This window comes from Podarcis bocagei (assembly GCF_964188305.1).
Source record: "Podarcis bocagei genome assembly, chromosome: 10".
NCBI classification, from domain to species: Eukaryota; Metazoa; Chordata; class Lepidosauria; order Squamata; family Lacertidae; genus Podarcis; species Podarcis bocagei.
In genome coordinates this window covers 43202502-43224025 of record NC_138135.1, presented here as the reverse complement: position 1 = coordinate 43224025, position 21524 = coordinate 43202502, and the positions used below count along the sequence as shown (strand labels likewise).

Sequence of the window (21524 nt, the reverse complement as noted above, 5' to 3'; positions counted from 1 at the left end):
AACATACTTTTTGTATCTTCTTTGCCAACCTAAGCCCAATATCAGCCATCCCATTCGTAAGATAAAGTTGTCCAGTGTAACACTTGGCTGTATTGTATGTGTGTTTGTGCTTAATTGTTACATATCCTTTTAGTGATTTACCTATAGACCTGCTAATAGAGAGATATTTGCAACTAACAATTGGGAAGGAAACCCAAGTTTAACAACTTTGCATCCAAGCCAGTGTGGTGTAGTGGTTAAGAGCGGTAGTCATGTAATCTGGGGAACCGGGTTCGTGTCTCCGCTCCTCCACATGCAGCTGCTGGGTGACCTTGGGCCAGTCACACTTCTCTGAAGTCTCTCAGCCCCACTCCTCTTCTTCTTCTTCTACATGTATGTGTATAAACTCACACCAGGAACAGATTCCTTTTATGCAAAAATAAACACACACACAGAGAGATTCCACTTCTGTTTCATTTCAGCTGGTATGATACAGTAGCTGAGGAAACTGAGTTTATACCTATGCCATTACCTGTATGGAAGCTGCTATGGAAAATATGGGGTTAGAAGGGACAAAATAAAACAGTCACTTTGAATTTATGGAACTGGCTACCAGCAAAACTTGACTTCAGGTCCCTGTGAAATCCATCATCTTTTAGCCACCTATAGTTGGTCAAACATGGGCTGCAGAATTATCTTTATTAGACAGATTTGTTGTGTCTGTCAAGGAATTTCTCTGTGGATTAAAAATTTGCATACATCTGGTAACTTTGTGTAGTTATTGCTAGTTCATGTCAGCAAATTTAATTCCATCATGTAAATTAAAATAGGTGTGCAAAAGGCCAGTTGGGGTTTTAGTTTGGAACTGGTAAGGAATTGCTAGTTTAAGCCACACTTTTTTTGTCAGCTACTCATATTTCTTTTACGTTTTAATTATAACCCATCAACTCATAAGTGATTGCTTCTGGGTTAGACTCAGATGAATGTCATTGAAGGGTGTTTTAATTTAATGGATCCAGCATAACATCTGTTTCTAAGGTTTTAAAAGCCAATTTATATGGAAATTTATTGTAGCAAAAAGTCAATAGAAGAGATACTTCTAACACTGCTTGTACTGCAAAGTATGAAATTTTAAGAAGTGGAATAGCTCTGATATTACATATTTTTTGTGTTAATTTAGAAAAAGAAGAAGAGAGAATATGCATATAATTTAGTAATCTCGACTGTAGTGGTCATGTAGTCTGATTCTTTCTGTGTTTGCTCTTATTTTTCAGCCGAGCTATCAAGACAAACCAGGACCTTCTTCCTGAAACGCCATGGACTCAGATATTCTACAATGACTTCTGGGGCACTCTCCTTACTCACAGCGGGAGTCACAAGTCGTATCGACCTCTCTGTACACTCTCTTTTCGAATTAACCATGCTATCGGAGGAATGGATCCTTGGAGCTACCACCTTGTAAATGTCCTCTTACATGCTGCAGTCACAGGTCTTTTCACAAATTTTTCCCGAATATTGTTTGGCGATGGATATTGGACCTTACTGGCTGGCTTGCTGTTTGCTTCGCATCCCATCCATACTGAAGCGGTTGCAGGAATTGTAGGAAGGGCTGATATTGGAGCTTGCCTTTTCTTTCTGCTTTCCCTGGTCTGTTATACTAAACACTGCTGCACAAGGAACTACTCAGAAGGAACCTGGGGCTGGATCTTGGGTGCGGGGCTATGCGCCACCTGCAGCATGTTGTGGAAGGAGCAAGGAGTGACTGTTCTAGCAGTTTCAGCCGTTTACGACGTCTTTGTATTTCATAGGCTAAAAATGCACCAAATCATTCCTGCTGTCTATAAGGTAAGAACTGTGGCTCAGACGTATCAGTTTCTGCACCATATTGATGAAGTGCGCTTATCTAAAAAAATAAAGAATCACTTAAATCCTGCCATATTTAAAACACACACACAGATGCCTTATGGTAGAAATAGAATTCAAATCATTCAACAGTGGTTCTTCTTAAAGCTGGCATTTGGCTTTTCCACCTTGCTGTGCTGTCCACTAAATGCTTCTTGGGCAAGTATTATTGTTGACTTGCTCTAACAGCTTCTTTTCCAATGATGGGGGGCGGGAGGCAGGAAAATGCACATTTTTGTCCTGTAATAATTGACTTTATTCACCACTGATTCTGTATAGCACTGGTTCCCAGTTAGCTCTGTACTGCAGAGACCCTCTGTTTTCCAAAGCCAAACCTTGAACCTCCTACTTTTGAAAATGTTGATATCTCTATGGTAGTTTTTGTCATGTGAAAGGTGCCACGGTCCCCTTGGGTGGGTTACACAGACCCCCTTGGGTATACATATATGCCCTCTCTACCATAGTGTCTTTGCATGTTCCTGTTTGATTTTAACCAGGTGACTGGCCTAGATTGCATTTACTTGTTCATGGCAACTTCACTGTGAGCAAGAACCATGGTTCTGCACAGTAATTTAATCAACCCTAATGTGTGTTGTGGGGTGACATATTTAATCTTGAATTGTGGCTACAGTGGAGCTCTCATAGAGCTTCTTTGCTGTGGATATGCTTGAAGCCACTCACTATGATGAAAAATGTTAAGCTGGCCAGAAAAATAGGCAGCTGGCCTTATGCCTAAAGGTGATATGAACTGATCCTCAAACCAATGTGGGGTTATCTCAAGAGGTAACAGTCTTAAAAGAGATACGAAATGTTTCAAAAATGTTTTTCTTTATTTTATTTTATTTTTTAAATATAAATTGAAAAGAACTGTGTTTGCACCTCAATATTGTGCAAGATTGGCTTGAAGGGTGTGTTGACTGGACTGAGGAAAATACTCTATATTGAAGCTTTCCCACAACTTCTACAATTGTGTTAAGTAGACTGCTTGTGGTTAGATTGATTTGCCAGGTACATGTAACTTGTGTATCCCGTCATTCTGCATGTCAGCAGCAAGATCTGTACAAATTATACTAAAACATTAATGTGGAGCCAAAATTCAGCCAGGAAATGAGATTTGAAGAGGGTTGTAATTATAGAAACTATGCAAATTCAGAGGCCTAATTCTTTTGCAGTTGCAATTCCCAGCCTGAGAACAGGGCCATTAATCAACTTTGCAGATTGCACTATTCTGTCCAATTAGTACTACAAAGCTAATTTAAGCCTTTGTGCTGTGCCTTTGAAAAAGGTGGGGGAAAGATGAAGCAAATGGGGCAGAGGCCACGACAATATTTTGATTTAAAATGCATTGAAACTAGTTCTTTATTGGATATGTTATTAATTCAGCAGTGCTAAATGCTTAGCATTATATGTTCAAGTCACTGTTATAGAAATTATCTGATCTGAATGCACACCACGTAGTGTTAGGAAATGCTACCAAACAACATGCCATTATTATGAGTAGGTCAGGAACCATGCTTTCCAAAATGTGAATTGAAAAAAAGTTTCTCTCCTTATTATTATTTTAAATGGGAAATGTGTAATTCATACGGAATACGTTTCCAGTTATCTGTAACATTAAATGTGTCACAAATGTGATAATGCAGTCTGTTAATGTAATCTGGTGTTATACCCACAGTGTCATAGCATATTTAATGAAATTATATGGCAGCTAATTTTAGTTGTGGAAACCTAATGCTCTAAGAGTGACACAGCTAACACTTCACCTTAAGTTTGAACTGGAAAAAAGATTCACACGTTCACTTTGAACTAAAGATTACTTCAAGTCTGCAGTTTCCTTATTTTTTCTGCTACTCCAGAAGTTACATTTCTCAAAGCAAGTGTGTGTTTAAAAATACAGAGTCAACCTTGCCTAATGAAACTCTGCAAGCTGGTATCAGAAAAATAATCTAGAAATATCATTGCAATTTTCGAATACCTAGTTGAGTTGTAAGACTTGTTGCAGCAGCAAATTGGCTAGAGTGAAACAACTTGCTCAACTCAGATATTTAGGATAGTATGTCATAATATGATAAATGAAATGTTTAACCTTATTCATTCACTTTTCTTTCCACACATCACACCATACAGCTTTTCTGACTGTTTTTTAAACTCAAACATTAACGACACAATAATCACTAAAGATCAAGCACCATTGTATAAAATCCCCATAGCATTTTGGTAAATTAGCTTTTTAAGAATGACATTGGGGATTTTTCAGTCTTCATTTGTGACTCTACCCATCGGTGCTCCTGAGCTCAAGGGGTTCCTTTGCAGCACTTAGGACAACACTCTGTAATCATAATTGGAAAACGACTGTGTCCTAGCAAAAATTAGTTCCTAACAACCTGCTATGTAGTAAATGATTGTTAGATTTAGAATGCAGCCTGACCTCTTGCCAATTTTGCTATCTACGCATAAGTGATTGGAGACAAATGTGAGCACACAAGTGCACTAAACTGTTAAACATGGCCTTTGTTTGTCTTGTGGATTCTTACACTTTGAAGGGCTAAATAAAAGATCGGGACCACAACTGATTACTCCCTTGTGGAGTCCCTTCATTCAGGGTTATTCAGCTGAGAATTAATTTATCCAGCATTTATATCTCATTATAAACGTGTGAAAGTCTGAACAAATATTTGCATTTGTTTGTGCCCTGCAGCTTCCTTTCTTCTAGCGAACAACAGGTGCTCTCTAAAAAACAAAGCCATGGTTGGTACTTAGGTCAAATGTCTGGAGCAGATTCTTTCATGATTATTCATCTTTTACTACTACTGCTACTAATAAATTTTATTATTTATACCCCGTCCATCTGACTAGATTTCCCCAGCCACTCAGTTGGTGCTTTGCCCTAGATAGCATGAGTGGCAGTTCTCTACTCAGTAAACCAAAAGTTTGATAGGAAAAGAAAGCAAGGATAGAAAAAGGGAGTGATAAAGAATTGGTATCTATAGTCTCAGTACAAATCTAGCACTGCAATTTCTTAATCATGCTAAAGTAGTCAGAAGGGTTGTAGGCTGCTGTAGGCTACTGTTGTCCCCTCCCTCTCAGTTAAATATCTTAGCATTGTGTCTGCACTATGGAACATGATTAACACAAAAGGGCTCTAATTTAACCAAGTGAATCAGGTCTGCAGGAACCTGGTTCACATTAGCTATGGTTAATGTTGGCAATGCTGCAATACTACACTGTGGCTAAATACGACATGGTTAAGAAAGAGGGAAGTTAAGAAATTGCTTTCCAACTTTGGGACATAGATTAGACATGGGCTTCTCATTCACCATCATTGCCATTTGGCCTGGAAGCTTCTTGTGAAAAATGGAGCAATGGAGAATTTTCAGGATTCCTTTTAAGCCATATGGGAAGTCTCAGCTCTTTATTGTTACAGTTCTGGGCATTAAAGACATAAGAGGAAAGTTTTAGCAAGACTTTCTGGGGGAAATTATTCTGTTGTAAGGCGAGAGGAAGTTCAGCAGAAACCAGGGATAGTTTTGGCTTGACAAATCCAGTTCAGCATGTCAAGTCAAATGTTACTCAAGTTGGCTTCTGAATACAATGTAGTTAAGAAGAGCCTGCTGGATCAGGCCAATGGCCCATCTAGTCCAACATCCTCTTCTCACAGTGTTCACCCAAATGCCCTTGAATTACCGTATTTTTCGCTCTATAAGATGCACCAGACCATCAAACGCACCTAGTTTTTGGAGGAGGAAAACAAGAAAAAAATCTTCTGAATCCCAGAAGCCAGAACAGCAAGAGGAATCACTACGCAGCGAAAGCAGCGATCCCTCTCACTGTTCTGGCTTCTGGGATAGCTGCACAGCCTGCATTTGCTCCATAAGACGCATACACATTTCCCCTTACTTTTTAGGAGGGAAAAAGTGAGTCTTATAGAGCAAAAAATACAGTAAGCAGGATATGAGTACTCTCCCCTCCTTTGGTTTCCAGCAACTAGTATTCAGAAGCATTACTGCCACCAACTGTGGAGCCAGAGCGTACACCATCATAGCTTTCAATGTTTCAGGTTGTTATGCATGATATACTATTGTAGGATAGCTATAGTGATACAAATGGCAATTACTGTAGATCGTTGCTTTGTAGAAGGCAGGTATTACACAACTGGAAGGAATAACTCTGTACAGAGCTGTGATGATTATTCCCCTCTTATTATCTATATTATTTATCTAAAATATTTCAATACCACCTCCTAAGGTGGTGAAAAATAAAGCCATCAAATACAAAGCCACAATTCAAAGCACCATATCAAAATGGCAATAACTGACCATTCTACTGATATCTAAGAGCAGGGAAAGCTGGAGCAAATAGAAATATTTTATTTTAACACCTGGTGAAAACTCACCAACTTAAGTGTCTGATGTATTTCAGTGGGAAGCTCATTGTATAGCTTGGGTGCCACTGTGCTGAAATGCCACCTTGCAAGGTTCCACGAGACAAAGCTCTGAAGGTTGTGTGGCATAATAACTTAGTGAAGAAAGAGGTCCATAGTGGAAAAGGGGTGGGGACCTTCAATCCCAAGCACTCTAGACCTTTTTATCTGGCCAACACCACTCTCTCAAATCCACACCTGTACTTTCCTCTAGTGCTTTTGCTAGCTGGAACGTACTCCTGAAACATAATGCCTGTTGCATTATGTGTATAGATTATGTATAGAAACTGCTTGCTTTTTGAATGGCCAGAATGTTATCTACTTTACAAGACCCATTGTTCCACCCACTGTTTGTCTCTTGCCCTTTCCACCACCTGGGAAGAAAGTTTCCCCATCACTGGGTTTCAGTTTCAAAATCAGTCACAGAACTGACGCAGAAGACCCCTCTTTTTGGTAGTCGATATGGTATGAAATGCCATCCTGAACCATGGATTTCATGCTCTGTCCACACAGAGTTGATTCTGATGATTACTAGAAAGTGAGCATGTTCTGTTGTGGTTGCCCCAATTGTGAAACATCTGCACCCAACATCTCACCGACATCTGTTTTATATAGTTTAAATGAGCAGTGAAGTTTATTTTAGCACTGCTTTTGCAATTTAATTGTTATGCTGTTCATTTTATCCTTTGATTTTAGCTAGTTCATATTTTGTATTTTTGCTGTGTTTCAGAGTTTCTTTGTTTTGAAGAAAGCCTTTCATTTTCTTTCTGTAGTTAGGTTTTTCTTTTGCGTTTAGATTGCATTTTTTCCTGTTCTGTGTATTTTATTGATATTTTATGTAAGCTGTTTCTTACTCACCCTCTCTTCTATAGACATAGTTTTAGATAGGGTTTTAGAGCTGACAAAAACCCTGTCTCATTATTAAGTTAATAAGAATTATAGAATACATTGTTTATCATATACAATAGTAATTAAATCTAAAAATGAGTTAAAGTAGTTCCACTGGTAAGGTAATCAGCTTATTCTGTGAAGGGAATATTAATATTTTCTATTACACATTTGCCCTTTATGACAAGGCATAAGCATAATGTTGTCAGAAACTCAAACCTTAAGAAGCAAAGTAGCAAAATCATTTGAATGTCCTCTAGAATTTCCCTAGGGTGCAATTATTCTTTGAGGCATGAGGTGAGAATATAAGTTTTCATGGGGATTTGTACAGATGGTGTTAAAGGTTGCTTGTCATGTTGACTTTACATGCCAATTGCCAACTTCAAGAACAGTATGGCTTATTCTCAGACACATCTATTCTTCAGGGTATTGGTGGACTTGTCACATGCATTCAGATGAATTTCTCCCCTTCTCAATATATGTTGCCTTTTAGATGACTGGCACAAAATATTGCATGAAAGGACAACCTTAAGAAAACCCAAATTTTCAAAGAGCCTGCATTTGACACAAATTAGTCCAAAGTATATTTGGGAGATTCTTTCTAGAAAGAGGTATTTGGCAACTAGTTTATATATTTCACAGAAAAAAAAAAAATCATTGCTAGACTCTGGATTGTTTTAAGTGGTGTTAGTGTGTGTTAGAGTAGATGGCGGATGATCTTTTTTTAACAGTCTGACCCAATCTGACACTTCTAAGCTTGATTGCGGATTAGCATGCAACTTTTGCAGATTTTGTGGTGCGGTTTCAGTGTGCGCACATAAAAAGACTCAATGGCTTTGTAAGGAATTTTGTGTCAGCAGTTTGCAGTTGCATAGTGGCCTGGAAGGTTCCTGTGACCTTGCTTTCTAAAGTTAATCTCTATGACTCTAAAGAGCACCAGATGGTTTCTCTATGCTCTGCTGGGTTCTAAGCCCTGCGATGAAGAGAAAGGACAGGAATGCTGTGGAGTTCTTGCACTAATACCTATTTGTGTTTCTGATTTAGCCTGTTTACCACTTCTCTTGAATGGCTGTATGGTTTCCACTCATGCCTGTTTCTGGTCTGCCTTCAAATGAACAGGTTATACAGAACAGTCAGGTTGCTGCAATGCTGCAGGCATGCACCCACTTAAATATAATTAAGCCAATTGTCTTCCTCAATGTCCTGAGATGTGGTGATCTAAAAAAAAGAAAAAAAAAGGCCAGTGCAATATCTATTTTATGTTAATTCCTTAATTGTACTAGAGGTCAAAAATCAGCAGACCTGTCATGGCATGTATAGCAGGTGTTCCATTATGTTGGCTATGATGGACGTAACCATTGTAGTGCTCTTAGAGCATTGCTGGACACCTGCACTCACTACCCCCAGCAATGGTCAGGAATGATGGGAGTTGTCTTCCAGCAACATATGGTGGCCTCTCCCTAGGTTATGGTGATTCCTGTGAGTTTATGCTCATTTTCATCCCTTAGCCAGTAATGGGAGCACTGAATCCATGCCAGGCAAGTATGATTGCTGGCTGTGAAGTTTATTGTAGCGATCTATTCAGTTTCTGAGTCTTAGCAATATGTTTTTACCTGTTACATCCTATGTGTGTTTGAATTAGGATCTGTGCTACGTGTGCCACAGTTATAGTAACACAAAGATATTATTTTTTTTACTGTTGCACAAGTAGGAAAGTTTATATTCAGATTAATATCCAGCAGCAATTCAGATTTCATTGATGCTGTTAGCTCTTTCCTTGCTGGCATTTTCAGAACTTGACCTGTGGAAGTTGGAACATCTGATAAAACACCACACATCTCTTCCCAGCGGGCTTGCAAATGTTGAAAACCTATCCAGGGAATGATGGACAGCTTGATGAAAGTACTTCAGCTGGAGCACGATGCCTAAATGAGGCAGAATTCCCATTAGACACATACCTTTAGGAGCTAATACAATTACTGCAGTTTGTGGCGCAAGTTGTCTAATCTCATGAGTTTGGCTATTAGCAAAGAGGGGTGGATGCACAATGTCCTTAAGAGTGGCAGCATTGTCAGCGTAATTTAGCACACACCGATGAGCTGCAGTAATTGCAAAAGACCATGTCAGGTCAGAGTCATTGCTCTAGATCATTAAAGTGAGTTGGTTTTACACTAGCCATCCGTTAACTGATTACAGCATATAATTATTACAAAAAGCTGAAACATAGGCAGATGTAGTGGTTCTGACATCACTACGGAATTTAACTGGCGAATTGATGCAAGGTTAAATTATCTTCCATCCCTATCATGCTGCGGCACACCTAACAAGATGAACTATGTTAAGGGTTGTAGGTTGCATGAAAATAGATTCAGCTGTTAGTCATTGTCTTGCTTTTATTGATTAGCTCAAGATGTCAACCTGACAATATATTCCATGTGATTTATTATACGCTGGTAACATTAGTGCATAATCTTTCAGCATATATTGTCTGGAGTAAATGATGCATGCTTTATTCAGATTGTGGGTTTGTGTCTTAAGTTGATCCTAGAAGATGAATAGAAAAATCTATGAATCTATAATATCAGTCAGTTGTGGCTTACAGGGTGTGACTAGTATTTTTTAAAAAAAAATGCCGGAGAAGTAACTTTAGGAATTACAATATCCTTTTAAGATCAATGTTTCAAGAGACACCATATTTGAAAGGTGTTTTTTGCTTTCTTGGAACGGTATGATAATTTGAACAAACTGATAAAAGAGGACCTTTTTAAGCCAGTTCAATATGGTTATAATAAATTTATTGCAATACATATATCATTCAGATAAGCAAATTGCCAAATGCTAAAATGAAGTCTGTCTGTGGATGAATTTAAACACAGGGTAAGATAATGTTGGGATAACAATGGAAATCACTGGATTAGTCAACTAATGCTTCTCATGTCATTATATATGATGAAAATCTACCATGTTATTAGGTAGGAAATAAAAGTATGAACAAATGTACTTCCTCTCTGTTAATGTACTCATTTGCAACCCCTTTTGCATATCTTCTTAATCCTATCCATATGTCCACATACGCCCATTCTACCTGAAGCTGAGAGTGAGCAGGGATTGACTGCTAGTGTAAGTTATCAGGAGAAAAACATCGCTGATTCCCAGAAAATGAAAACGAACCATTCTTCACATACACTTGGCTTTTCAGTTGGAATATTTCCTTAAATAAGAGTTTTCCCAAAATTAGTCTTTTTCAATGTGAAAATTAGAAATGCTTTCCTGAGAATTTTCAAGGGCAGGACAACAATTATTGCCTGGAATCCTGGGAATCTTGGAAATCTCCCAGCTTCATTCACAAGAGATAAGGATATTCTTGGTGCGCATATACAGGAATGTCATTGTTGCACACTTCACTAGATAGTGGAAGTAATTACCATGAGTGCTGTGTGAGAGGCAGCTGGTCAGTGCTATAACTTCAGTCAGGTGTCAGTCGGAAGCCCACACCACCTGTTAATTACCCTTTCTCCTTGTGGGTCTCCTTTGTCTGTCCTCTAAATAGAGAAACACAGATGTTTGGGTACATTTTAATTAAGTGCAGACCTAGTATTAAGTGCTATGGTTTAAGATGCCCACTTTTATTTTGAGAAGAATGTGCTGCCGCCTGTGCAAGCAGAAAATCTAAATATACCACAATTTACATTTATTATACTTGGATATTCGAGACTCTAACACTATTGCTAATTAGCATTTAGATGGTTCCTAGGTAATAATTTTGTGTGCCTCTCTCTTATTTCAAGTAACTTCTGACTTTCCCTTTTTTTGTAACTTTATGCCATCTATCTATCTATCTATCTATCTATCTATCTATCATCTCACCCCTAGAATCCTGGATTATCTCCTTTAATGCTGACAGGAAACTTGCTGATCGCAATGCATTTATAGATTTTTAAAGAAATAATTTGAACCAAGCCAGCTGGTAGGATGGGCAATTGGAACAGCATAACAGAAAATGCATTCTGAAAGGGAGTATATAGTGGCTTTGCTTTGATTGGCGAGAGGAAGATTATACAAATTGGATGACCTTTTGTATGGGGTGGGCCAGAGGGAATGTGACCCTTCTTGCTTTACTTGGTTCTCTCCATGGCTTTTGATACCATCAACCATGGTATCATGCTGGACTGTCTCTGCAGGTTTGGAACAAGAGGCAGGAGGTCTATTCCTGCCTATGAGACTTGTACCTGAGAGTATCATTAGGTGACTACATTTTGACCCCCTGGAAGTTATGCTGTGAAGGTGCCACAAGGCTCCATCTTCTTTCCCCCACTGTTGTTTAACATCTGTATGAAGTGATAGGGAATGGATTTGGGGCAGAGTGTCATCAGTATGCAGATGATACCCAGCTCTGTTCCTCTGTTACAGTTGAGCTGAGTATGGCTGTGCATGTTCTGAATTGGTGCTTCAATGAGTGGTGGACTGGATAAGAGCCAATAAGTTGAAATTAGAAACTGAAGCCCAATATGATGGAGGGGCTGTGGATGGATGGTTTCTGTTTCCAGGAGTTAGGATAGCAGCCTGATCTGATCAGGTCTGCATACCTTCTGAAGAACAAAGAACACAGCCTTCATCACCAAAGGTTCAAAGCTTTCTTTCCCCATCTTTGACTGGTGTTGCAGGTAAGGCCATTTCTGGACAGGCATAGGCTGTTCCATACATAGATAAACTGAATATTTGATTATTGTAAGGTGCCCTGTGTGGAGCTACCAGGTAGAGCACATCACAGTAACATTAGTTCTTTCAGTGCACAATGCAGTCGTTAGGGGCACTAACAGGAGGGACCTAGCATGTGCATATGATATCTCTTCTGAAAGAACAGGCTGTCAATTTGCTATCGAGCTCAATCTTAAGGTACTTATATCTGTTTATGAAATTTTCAAAATTTGGAACCTGTATATACTTTCCCCCAATATACTCTTACCTGTATGTTGAGGTTTTCAGATGAAGCCTGTCTGGTCTGCTGAAGTCAACTTTGTAGCAGCTGAAGGGAGGGCCTTTTCCATTGTGACTCCCCCTCTGTGGCTCCTTATCTGTGGGAACACCTTCCCACAATAAAAAAGGAGGGGAAAAAAGAAATCCCAGCTTTGGGAAGCCATGTAAGATTATACCATGGGGACACAGTGGTCTTCAGTCACACTGAATTATGGTTTTGAGAATTTTCCCTCTTGAAATTCTTGGTAGTAGCTATTTTTGTTTGTATTGTTGCTGTTTAATGTTGACATGCAGTGCAATTTTACAGTAGAAGTACTTGCGCACTGTTCACATTTTTTGTTTACATGGATAAGTTCTAAATTTGGAGAGTTTCACTCATTATTGAGTTCTCTTTGTCCCTCATGTAGGTTTTGAAGCTATATAATATTGTCTTCAGTATGTTGCAGGATTTATTAAACCAGGTTGTTGAATCAAAATAAACAATTTCCTGTTATATTATGGCCTTGGGAAGGGAAGAGAATGTTTCTAAGTTATAGCAATAGAAGAAGCAGTGGTTCATACATAGCAAATTCACTATAAATGAAGCAAAGCAAAAACCACAGAGAATATCATTAGGATATCCTGGGGCACAGACAGAACTTTCTCTGTCAAGGTGTGTTTCTCTACTGCCCTGCTTTCCACCCAGCGCCATAAATCATGACTTGAAACTGTGTGCTTCTAGATGCCAATATTTTACAACACCCAGAGTGTTCTTTCTGCTTCATCTGGGATGCTGGATAATGCTTCAAAATACATATTAGGGCAATACAAATGGTAAAGGTAAGGTACAGGACCCCTGGATGGTTAAGTCCAGTCAAAGGCGACTATGGGGCTGTGGCTCTCATCTCGCTTTCAGGCCGAAGGAGCCGGCATTTGTCCGCAGGCAGCTTTCCGAGTTTACCTTTTATTAGGGCAATATCTTTATCAGGCCTACCAAAATGTCAGAAGATAGAAATTCCAGGTTCCACAGAACTCTTCATCAGGCTCAGTGATGCAGAACTCATGGAAGCAGAGCTGAGTAAGAACTGTTTTTTTGTGTGTTTTTTGAAAGGGCCTTCTTTGAGAGTTTACTAGCTTCTCCAACACTCTGTCGTAAGATTATTGGCAAATACAGACATGACTTGAGCAATATAGCCCTTCCTCTCTCTTCCTTACCGCATTTTTCTTTAACCATGTAGCCTGGGGAAAAGGTCAAGGGAGCTTGAAAGTTTGCACATAGTTTTATGTCATTTTAGTTGGTCTAATAATGGTATAGGTAATTTGGATTTTTTTTACTGTGAGCCACTGTGGCTACTTTTTACTTTTCAGGAGTAATGTTTGGTTCTATATCTGTAAACAATCTCTTGGGGGAAATGCAATATATGTTTGGATATGCTAGCTGCCATGAAAATATCAGACTTACCCAGTCAGTTCTTTTCTAAGGATATGCCTTAACTTCATATGACTCTTGAGCTCTTCCCATAGGTGGAAAGTTTAACAAATGAGCAGAGCAGTACAATGTAGTTATTTCTTAGGGTAGGGCTTACAATTAGCAGTGTTGGTAGTACGCTGTTGTGGCTGCTGCCACTGTAAATGACAGCAGTAGGAATTGTATTGGCAGCTTGGCTACCATTTTGTAGCCTCCACAATGGCCTGGATTCGTTCCAAGGCATTTGGGGCGGGGGGGAATGATTTTTTACCACAAACAGGGAGTGGATATATGGAAAAAAAATTCTACGAGACTTTTTTTTTTAAGGTGGGGTGAGAAAAAGAAAAATCTTGGAATATTTCTCAGAAAAGTGTCTCTTGGGAAATTTCTGCTCAGGTGCACCCCAGCTATGTCCCATGGGTCAGATAGCATGAGAAAATTGTCTTGGAAGGGAGCCAAAGCACATGTTTTGAGAGGTAGAGATGTTTTCGAGTCAATATGATCTCATGCAGGCATTTTAAAAATGGGTGCATTCTGTAGTTTCAAAATGAAAACATAAGGAGTGCCCTCTTCTAGGTCAGATGCCATGACCTTCCTAGCAGCTTGGCTGCTAACTGATTTTTAGCACCACAAGTATTGGAAAAGATCTTCTCTTCTCCCCTTTGCTTCTCAGCTTGCTCTTACAACCTTTTGCTTCCTATGCAAGCTTTCCAGCTCAGTCCCATGTTTGTGTATACGTACAAGACTTCTTTGTCATAAAAGTCAATGCACCAAACTACTCAGGGTGCTGCTTTCCATTTAGTTGGCCAATTTACACTCTTGCTGTACCTTAGTCCCCCCTTGGGAACACGAGACAGCACAACATAGCGCTGTCTGTCCCTTGGAGTTCACTTTCTTGAACCAAACACATCTCAGGTCATTAGTGTCATTGGCCAGGCCATTCTGAGTGGTGGCGATGTGGGATTTTGATTGTCTGCTTAAACTGGGGTTAGTATCTTTTCCTTCCTATGTTTTTTTTCTCAATTCCCCATGCTTTATTGGATCGTGAATGTTTTTTTAGTAAGTGCTTTAGATATCTGCAAAAGAACAACCAGTCCAAAGTAAATATGTACTATAAAATTATTGTTTTTCTATGGAAATATAAATGCCAGTGTTTAGAATGTTGTCTCTGCATTTTATTTTTCTGGGAACCCCTCCTGGGTGAAAGAATGAAGGATACTGGCATTTTTAATGAACTGTAGAGCTACTTATCTGCCCTCAGGCTGACTGCTGGCAACCTAGCAGCCATCTTTTCAGCCTTTCCTTTCCTCTAGAGCCGACATATTTCGATCTATTCCTGAACTATCCTAAATTAGGACATTACATTGGTATGAGGTAGTGAGTTTACAGTGCAGGCACCCAGAGAACTGGAAGACTCAAAACTAACTTGTGCATAATGAAAATGGCATTTTGATCAGAGTTTTTTTTTAAAAAAAAATATATGGGTGGTGGTGGTGTGAGTTTTAAATTAAGGAATGGGATGTGTGTCAAATTCTCAAAGCCAAGATGGCACTGATCTTCACAACCAAGATTAAAAGCTTTTGGCCCGTCCCTCTGCACAAACTTAGTTTGAAGCTGCACATCTAAATACAGGTGGTAGAATGAACTGTGCCACTTCAGATCGCAGATGAGGGAGAACGTCATTTTTGAAAACTTCACATTTTACTTTTGAAACGCATACTCAGGTAGAAACCTAGCACATCAGTGATAAGGCTGGGGCAGAACTTTTCTCCCCACTGCACGAATTAGCTTTGCTTTTAAGATGGGGAAGGCGTCTAAACGTCCCCAGCACTGCTACCATCACCATATGTCCTGAAACTGGTACACTTCAGGACTTTAACCAGCTCATTCTGCTGAAACCAGTCCTGATTCAGGGTTATTACAAAGCATAACTTCCTGTTGTTAACTTCATGGGTTGACATTTGTGTTCAAAACTTTTGCCTCTGATATTAATACATCTAAAGGCATAAGATTAATTGCATGAAAGTATATTTCAACATTTCTGTAAGGCACTACCCTTTTCTCTTTTTTGGAAATTCTGCTGCAACAGCTTTTCAACAGTAAGTATCATGGTTTCACTAAAATAAAAATGAGGGTGTTTTTGCTACTGGAAATGACATAGCTGCAACATGCATTTCTCACTTTTGAATGTTTATTTCTCTCTGCTGCCTTTAGGAATTTAGAGAGTGCAAAAGCTTGGGACAAATTTTGTGTAAACATTCATGTATCTGCACTGGGGGGCTAGCTATGCAGGGCATTTTCACAGCATCTCTTATACTGCCTCTCATACTGAGACCTCCGGGTATAGGGTGGTATATAAATTCATTTAATCCATCAATCATGCAAAATTCATTTGAGGCCTCTGTTTCCATAACAGGATCCTTGTATGTCTTCATGCATGTGCAAGTCATATGGTTGTGATGCATATGAGCCCCTCCCCTGGCGGGTTGCTCAGCCTTTGGAGAGTAATCGCACTGAGCCTTTATTGCTAGCAATAAACACCTTTGGTTTTTTTCACTGCCGCGTGGAAATTTCCTTCAGCCTCAAACGTTGATTTTTGCAACAGTTGCACTTTGCTAATGGGTACTACAGTGGTACCTTGGGTTACATATGCTTCAGGTTACATACGCTTCAGGTTACAGACTCCGCTAACCCAGAAATAGTACCTCGGGTTAAGAACTTTGCTTCAGGATGAGAACAGAAATTGCACGGCGGCAGCACAACAGCAGCAGGAGGCCCCAGTAGCTAAAGTGGTGCTTCAGGTTAAGAACAGTTTCAGGTTAAGAACGGACCTCCGGAACGAGTTAAGTATGTAACCAGAGGTACCACTGTACAGTACTGATGAGAATGTGGAAGCTGTAATTCAGCAAGATCTGGAGGGCCAAAGGTTGATCTAGCTTGATCTAACTGGCAGCAAGTTTTCAGAATCTGGGACAGAAACTTTTCTCGTCACCTGCTACCTGATCCTTTCAAGTGGAGAGGCATGGAATTGAATCTGGTGCCAGATACATGCAAGCTAAAAGGTAAAGGGACCCCTGACCATTAGGTCCAGTCGTGACCGACTCTGGGGTTGAGGCCCTCATCTCACTTTATTGGGCGAGGGAGCCGGTGTACAGCTTCCGGATCATGTGGCCAGCATGACTAAGCCGCTTCTGGCGAACCAGAGCTGCGCACGGAAACGCCGTTTACCTTCCCGCCAGAGCGGTACCTATTTATCTACTTGCACTTTGATGTGCTTTCGAACTGCTAAGTGGGCAGGAGCGGGGACCAAGCAACAGGAGCTCACCCTGTCACGGGGATTTGAACCACCGACCTTCTGATTGGCAAGACCTAGGCTCTGTGGTTTAACCCACAGTGCCACCTGCGTCCCACATGCAAACTACTGCCCCATAATTAGTATTATGCAATTGTTAAATATATTTGGTCTTCATCAAAGCGGCAGAGGCACTAGCATTGCTTGTCTTTGTGGAGAGGCATTTACCGGTACATAGCAGACAACTGAAAAAGTGACAAAGGTATTTATACAACATTTCAATTCACACATTTTTTATTTGTTTTTTAAATCTGGGAGTATATTAGCATTACTGTAATGATGTGTTGTCGTGGTGGGTTGAAATTCATGGTGTAAGGTTTGCCACAATAAAGACTGAAGCTGCAGGCAGTGGCAACTGAAGCCAGAGATTGCCATTCATCTTACTTTGGCAAGATCTAGGAAAGGTGAAGCCAGGTAGGCAGACAGTTGGGTGTTCCAGATCTGCAGGACTTAAAACAGCTCCTGGAGCAGAGCTGAATCACACATTCGCAAATATCCTGAAAAGTGCCTTGGGCACTGGTTATTCTCAGTTAAGAATAGATTCCTTGACATTTATCCTCATAAGGACCAATATGAATTGATCCTGAAATGGAGGATTCTGAACAGAAGTGCCCTGGAGATCTCTTGCTGAACCATTGTATTTAACATAATGTTTACCCCACTGTTCATCTAAAAAAATTCCTCTCCAGTAGCTTACAGCAATCAATAAAATACGCAATCTAAAAGACATCGCACAATAGGAGAAGGATTTGGGAGGAAGCAAGGAGCAAACCAACCTCCCCTTCCAGCAGGGAGGGGAGAAGGAAGCTCCATGCTGTTGCTCCTACTCTGACCAAATGATGGGACTAGGTTGGTCTCCCCACCCACTCATCATGATCTTCTTGGGAGGCAGCCTCTCAAGCACATGACAGAGGCTTTGCAGTCCCATGTCATTTACAATCCTGACAAGTAAGCAATTCAAGGTGTGAGTGACAACATATTTTATAAGCAGGCTTCTGTAAGCCTGAAGGTTAGAACTGGGGATCAGCAATGCTGGCTTCCATTTTTTTCTGCCCATTGAAAATATTGACTGATCTAGACCAGGGGCCAGCAAAGTTTTTCAGCAGGGGGCTGGTCCACTGTCCCTCAGACCTTGTGGGGGGCCGGACTATATTTTTTGGGGGGAAATGAATGAATTCCTATGCCCCACAAATAACCCAGAGATGCGTTTTAAATAAAAGCACACATTCTACTCATGTAAAAACACCAGGCAGACCCCACAAACAACCTAGAGATGCATTTTAAATAAAAGGACACATTCTAGTCATGTAAAAACACAGATTTGCAGATCGTCTGTGGGCCGGATTTAGAAGGCGATTGGGCTGGATCCTGCCCCCGGGCCTTAGTTTGCCTACCCATGATCTAGACTCTGCCCCATTGCTGTCAGTTGCCAGCCTCCATTTTGCCTTGGAGCACTGCAGGTCCCTTAACACTTTGAAGGTGTGAGCTTGAGGTATTCTGTTCAGTAAACTTTGCCCTGTTTCTTCTGATATATGTAAATCTGGCACCAGCCTGCTTTTCTAAGACACAAAAGGGCCTTTACTTCAGCTGAAACTCAGCAAGGTGGGCATACATGTAACATAATATATCCTCTTCATATTTAGGGTGCTTTGAGTCTCTTCAAGAAGGTCTTTCACTCATTAAGGAGTTTCTATTATGATAACTTTGAGAGGAGGCTGCCGTCTTCAGCCTTCCCACTGAGTTGAAGTCTCATTATAAATTGTCTCTTTATGTTTCCAAAATGCTGGGTTCCCAAGCTTAGCTCATTAATGAGACAGGAATGTATTTCATAATGGCTGGCTTGTTGCACCAGAACCACACAGAGTAAAAAAGAATGTTGCAGTTTAATTCATTGGTGCTGGAAACACATTTGCACTTCAGCAAGCCTGCTAAAGAGAACTCAAGAAGATTGATTCCAACTCTCCCCCCTCCAAAAATGAAATCCAGTTACTTTTGTTTTTCCTGTGTCTCATCTGTATATCTACGTTTTTAAAAAAGTTTCCTTTTGACAAAATACATAGGAATTATTACTTAAAAAAACAACAACAATCCAGTGAAACTGAACTTTGTTTGAAGAATATGCTGTTTTTCAAACAGAAGGAAAAAAGAATGCTTTCAGCCACAAAGACCAAATTGCTTCACAGCTAAAACTGGTTCAGCCATAGTCTGCTCCCTGGCGGGAATGGCTAAATCTCTTTCTTTAAAGCTAAACAAGATCACTCCAAAAGCTGGCATTCAAATAGCTTTTTGCGTAATGGCATAATAGGTTAGGGGTTCCTACAGTCTCCAGTGCAGAATCAACAATTGAACTCTTTAGGTGCTTAACATTCTAGAAGTTTACTTTAGAATTAGCTTGCCTTTAGAAGGCAAAAGACTGCTAAGTATTTGATTTCCTGACATTAGTTTAACAAAGAAGTCACCATGTCAGCTACAATACCATGAAATGGAATAAGCATTTCCTGTTCTATTCTCTCCACAAGGATCTCTGTCCCCCCCTTCCTTTCACTTGATTGAGGCTACCACTTATCAATTGTTAAGTTTCTGATAGCTTTGTATGCTGAGGATCTAACGGCTATATTAAGAATGTTAAAATGTTTTGACCTGTATAAGAGATTCAGAAGTATATCAAAAGAATTTCATGTCATTTTATAATTTCTTAAGTCTTATAACAACATGCATTTAACAAATCTTCAGCTTTGGGAGGACTCTTCCTACCCCATGTCCAGCCCATCAAATTATTGTATTACATTTGCGGTAATTTACTGTTGCTTGAAGGTTTTGCACCTTTTAATACTGAGCTTGCTGATAAATGGATTGTAAGATACTCATTATCCATAGCAAGAAAATGGTACTTGCTGCACATAATTTTAATTTGTTCCTTTCATTCTTCTTCTAATAGTGCTCCATTCCAATTTCCACTTAGTAGAATACATAGAAAGTTAATGAAAAAGCCAAACTCCAAAGAAGGAGAGTCAGAGAGAGAGAGGGGGGGGGAGGGAGGGAGGGAGGGTGAGACCAACACATGTAGTTTACATGATTTATAAGGCTAACCCTTGCTTTTTCTTACACTTGGGGTGGGCACATCATTGCTCCCACATGGGAGAAGTAACATTTCATCCGGGATACCCACTCTCTGGAACTTAGCATACAAGTTTTGTGCCTCAAAAAGGAAGGTGAAATCTCAGTAGCTGAGGTTCCCTGGGAATTTGGCATCAACATGGAAACTTAGATTTCTTTGAAGCTTGTTTTGTGTATGTGTGCATTTTGAGCTAGGGAGGTAAGACTGGCTATTCTAAAAAGCTGCAGTCTGCTATTGGCTTATCCTTTAGCTGCAACCACCATGCATTGTTTAGCTCAGGGTTCTGTCAGTGGTTGAGGAAAAGCCTTTTCCACAGAGAATTCTCACATTTCTCGATGTATAATATAAATTGCCTTATCCTTACCCTAGATTGTCTCAGGGGAGTAGAAGTGTTCACCAACTATGTGAAATTTACGATTCCGTGAAGCTGCAGTCATGGGGGCTTCAGGCTGCTGATAATATTAATGTAAAAAAAAATAAGCCAGTAAAAGTTAATCCTAGAAGCAGCAATTTTAAAAAGAGCGCATTGAGGATAACACTGTTTTACGAGACTGAGACGAATGATAAGCCTCAAAGAAAGAAGCTATGGCAAGGCATCATACGCTAAGATGAGGATTGATCAGCGTCTGTAGCAATGCGCTTTCACAAACTGTGCCATGCCAAGAATTCAGAAACTACAAAGGTGGAAGAGATGTTTAATAAATGAAATGAACTCACACATCTGTAAATGCATGGAACTCTTCGAGTAGCAAACTGCAGTCCACTAATACATTGCTTACTCATCTTTGTCGCTGGGAAGCCAAGCACAGACAAAACAGGGGATCCAATGCAGCCCTGAGAAAGACACCAAAAAACAAAAGGCCAATCATACAAATTGGCATTGTTCCCAATGGTTTTTGAAAACATTTATTTTTCATGGGAAAAGTTTACTAGACAAAACTTGAATACTGCAGGTAACCAAAGCAGACCGTAGTTCCAAGCACCTCTCTCTCTCTCTCTCTCTCTCTCTCTCTCTCTCTCTCTTTTCCTATAGGAAATCAAGCATCCCACAGTTGGATGGGCATTAAATATAAAGAGAGTTAAAAGCATGTTCAGGGTACCTTTCTATAGTAAAAGTGCAGTCCTTTGTGCATGTACTTGAAAGTAAATCAGTGTGTTCAGTGGTGCTTACTCCTAGGTAAATTTACATCTGTTTGCAGCCAAAGTCCAAACTCAGCCAGAGTTTATTAAAAAATATATTATTGGCTTGTAATAAAACCCTGGTCTGTCCCTAGTTAATATGAATAATGCAAATAGTTGCAAGAAGTACACTCTAGATGAGATAAAAAGCAATGTGGGCTGAAAACCATGTGCAAGTGAACTACCAGGATTAACATGCTTCCTAACCTACATCCCATTGCTGACTAAGCACCATGGAGCCTAAGATTTGGTCTGTATGGTT

The 21524-nt window shown here is 39.9% G+C and overlaps 1 protein-coding gene across 1 annotated transcript in view; it reads left to right on the top strand.

Moving 5' to 3' along the window:
• TMTC2 (transmembrane O-mannosyltransferase targeting cadherins 2) overlaps positions 1-21524 on the top strand; it is a 189583-nt gene that overhangs the window by 80501 nt on the left and 87558 nt on the right. Inside the window, exon 2 of the mRNA XM_081211238.1 lies at positions 1254-1824. Coding sequence (XP_081067364.1) covers positions 1254-1824 — 571 coding nt within the window. The remainder of the gene's footprint in view (positions 1-1253; positions 1825-21524) is intronic.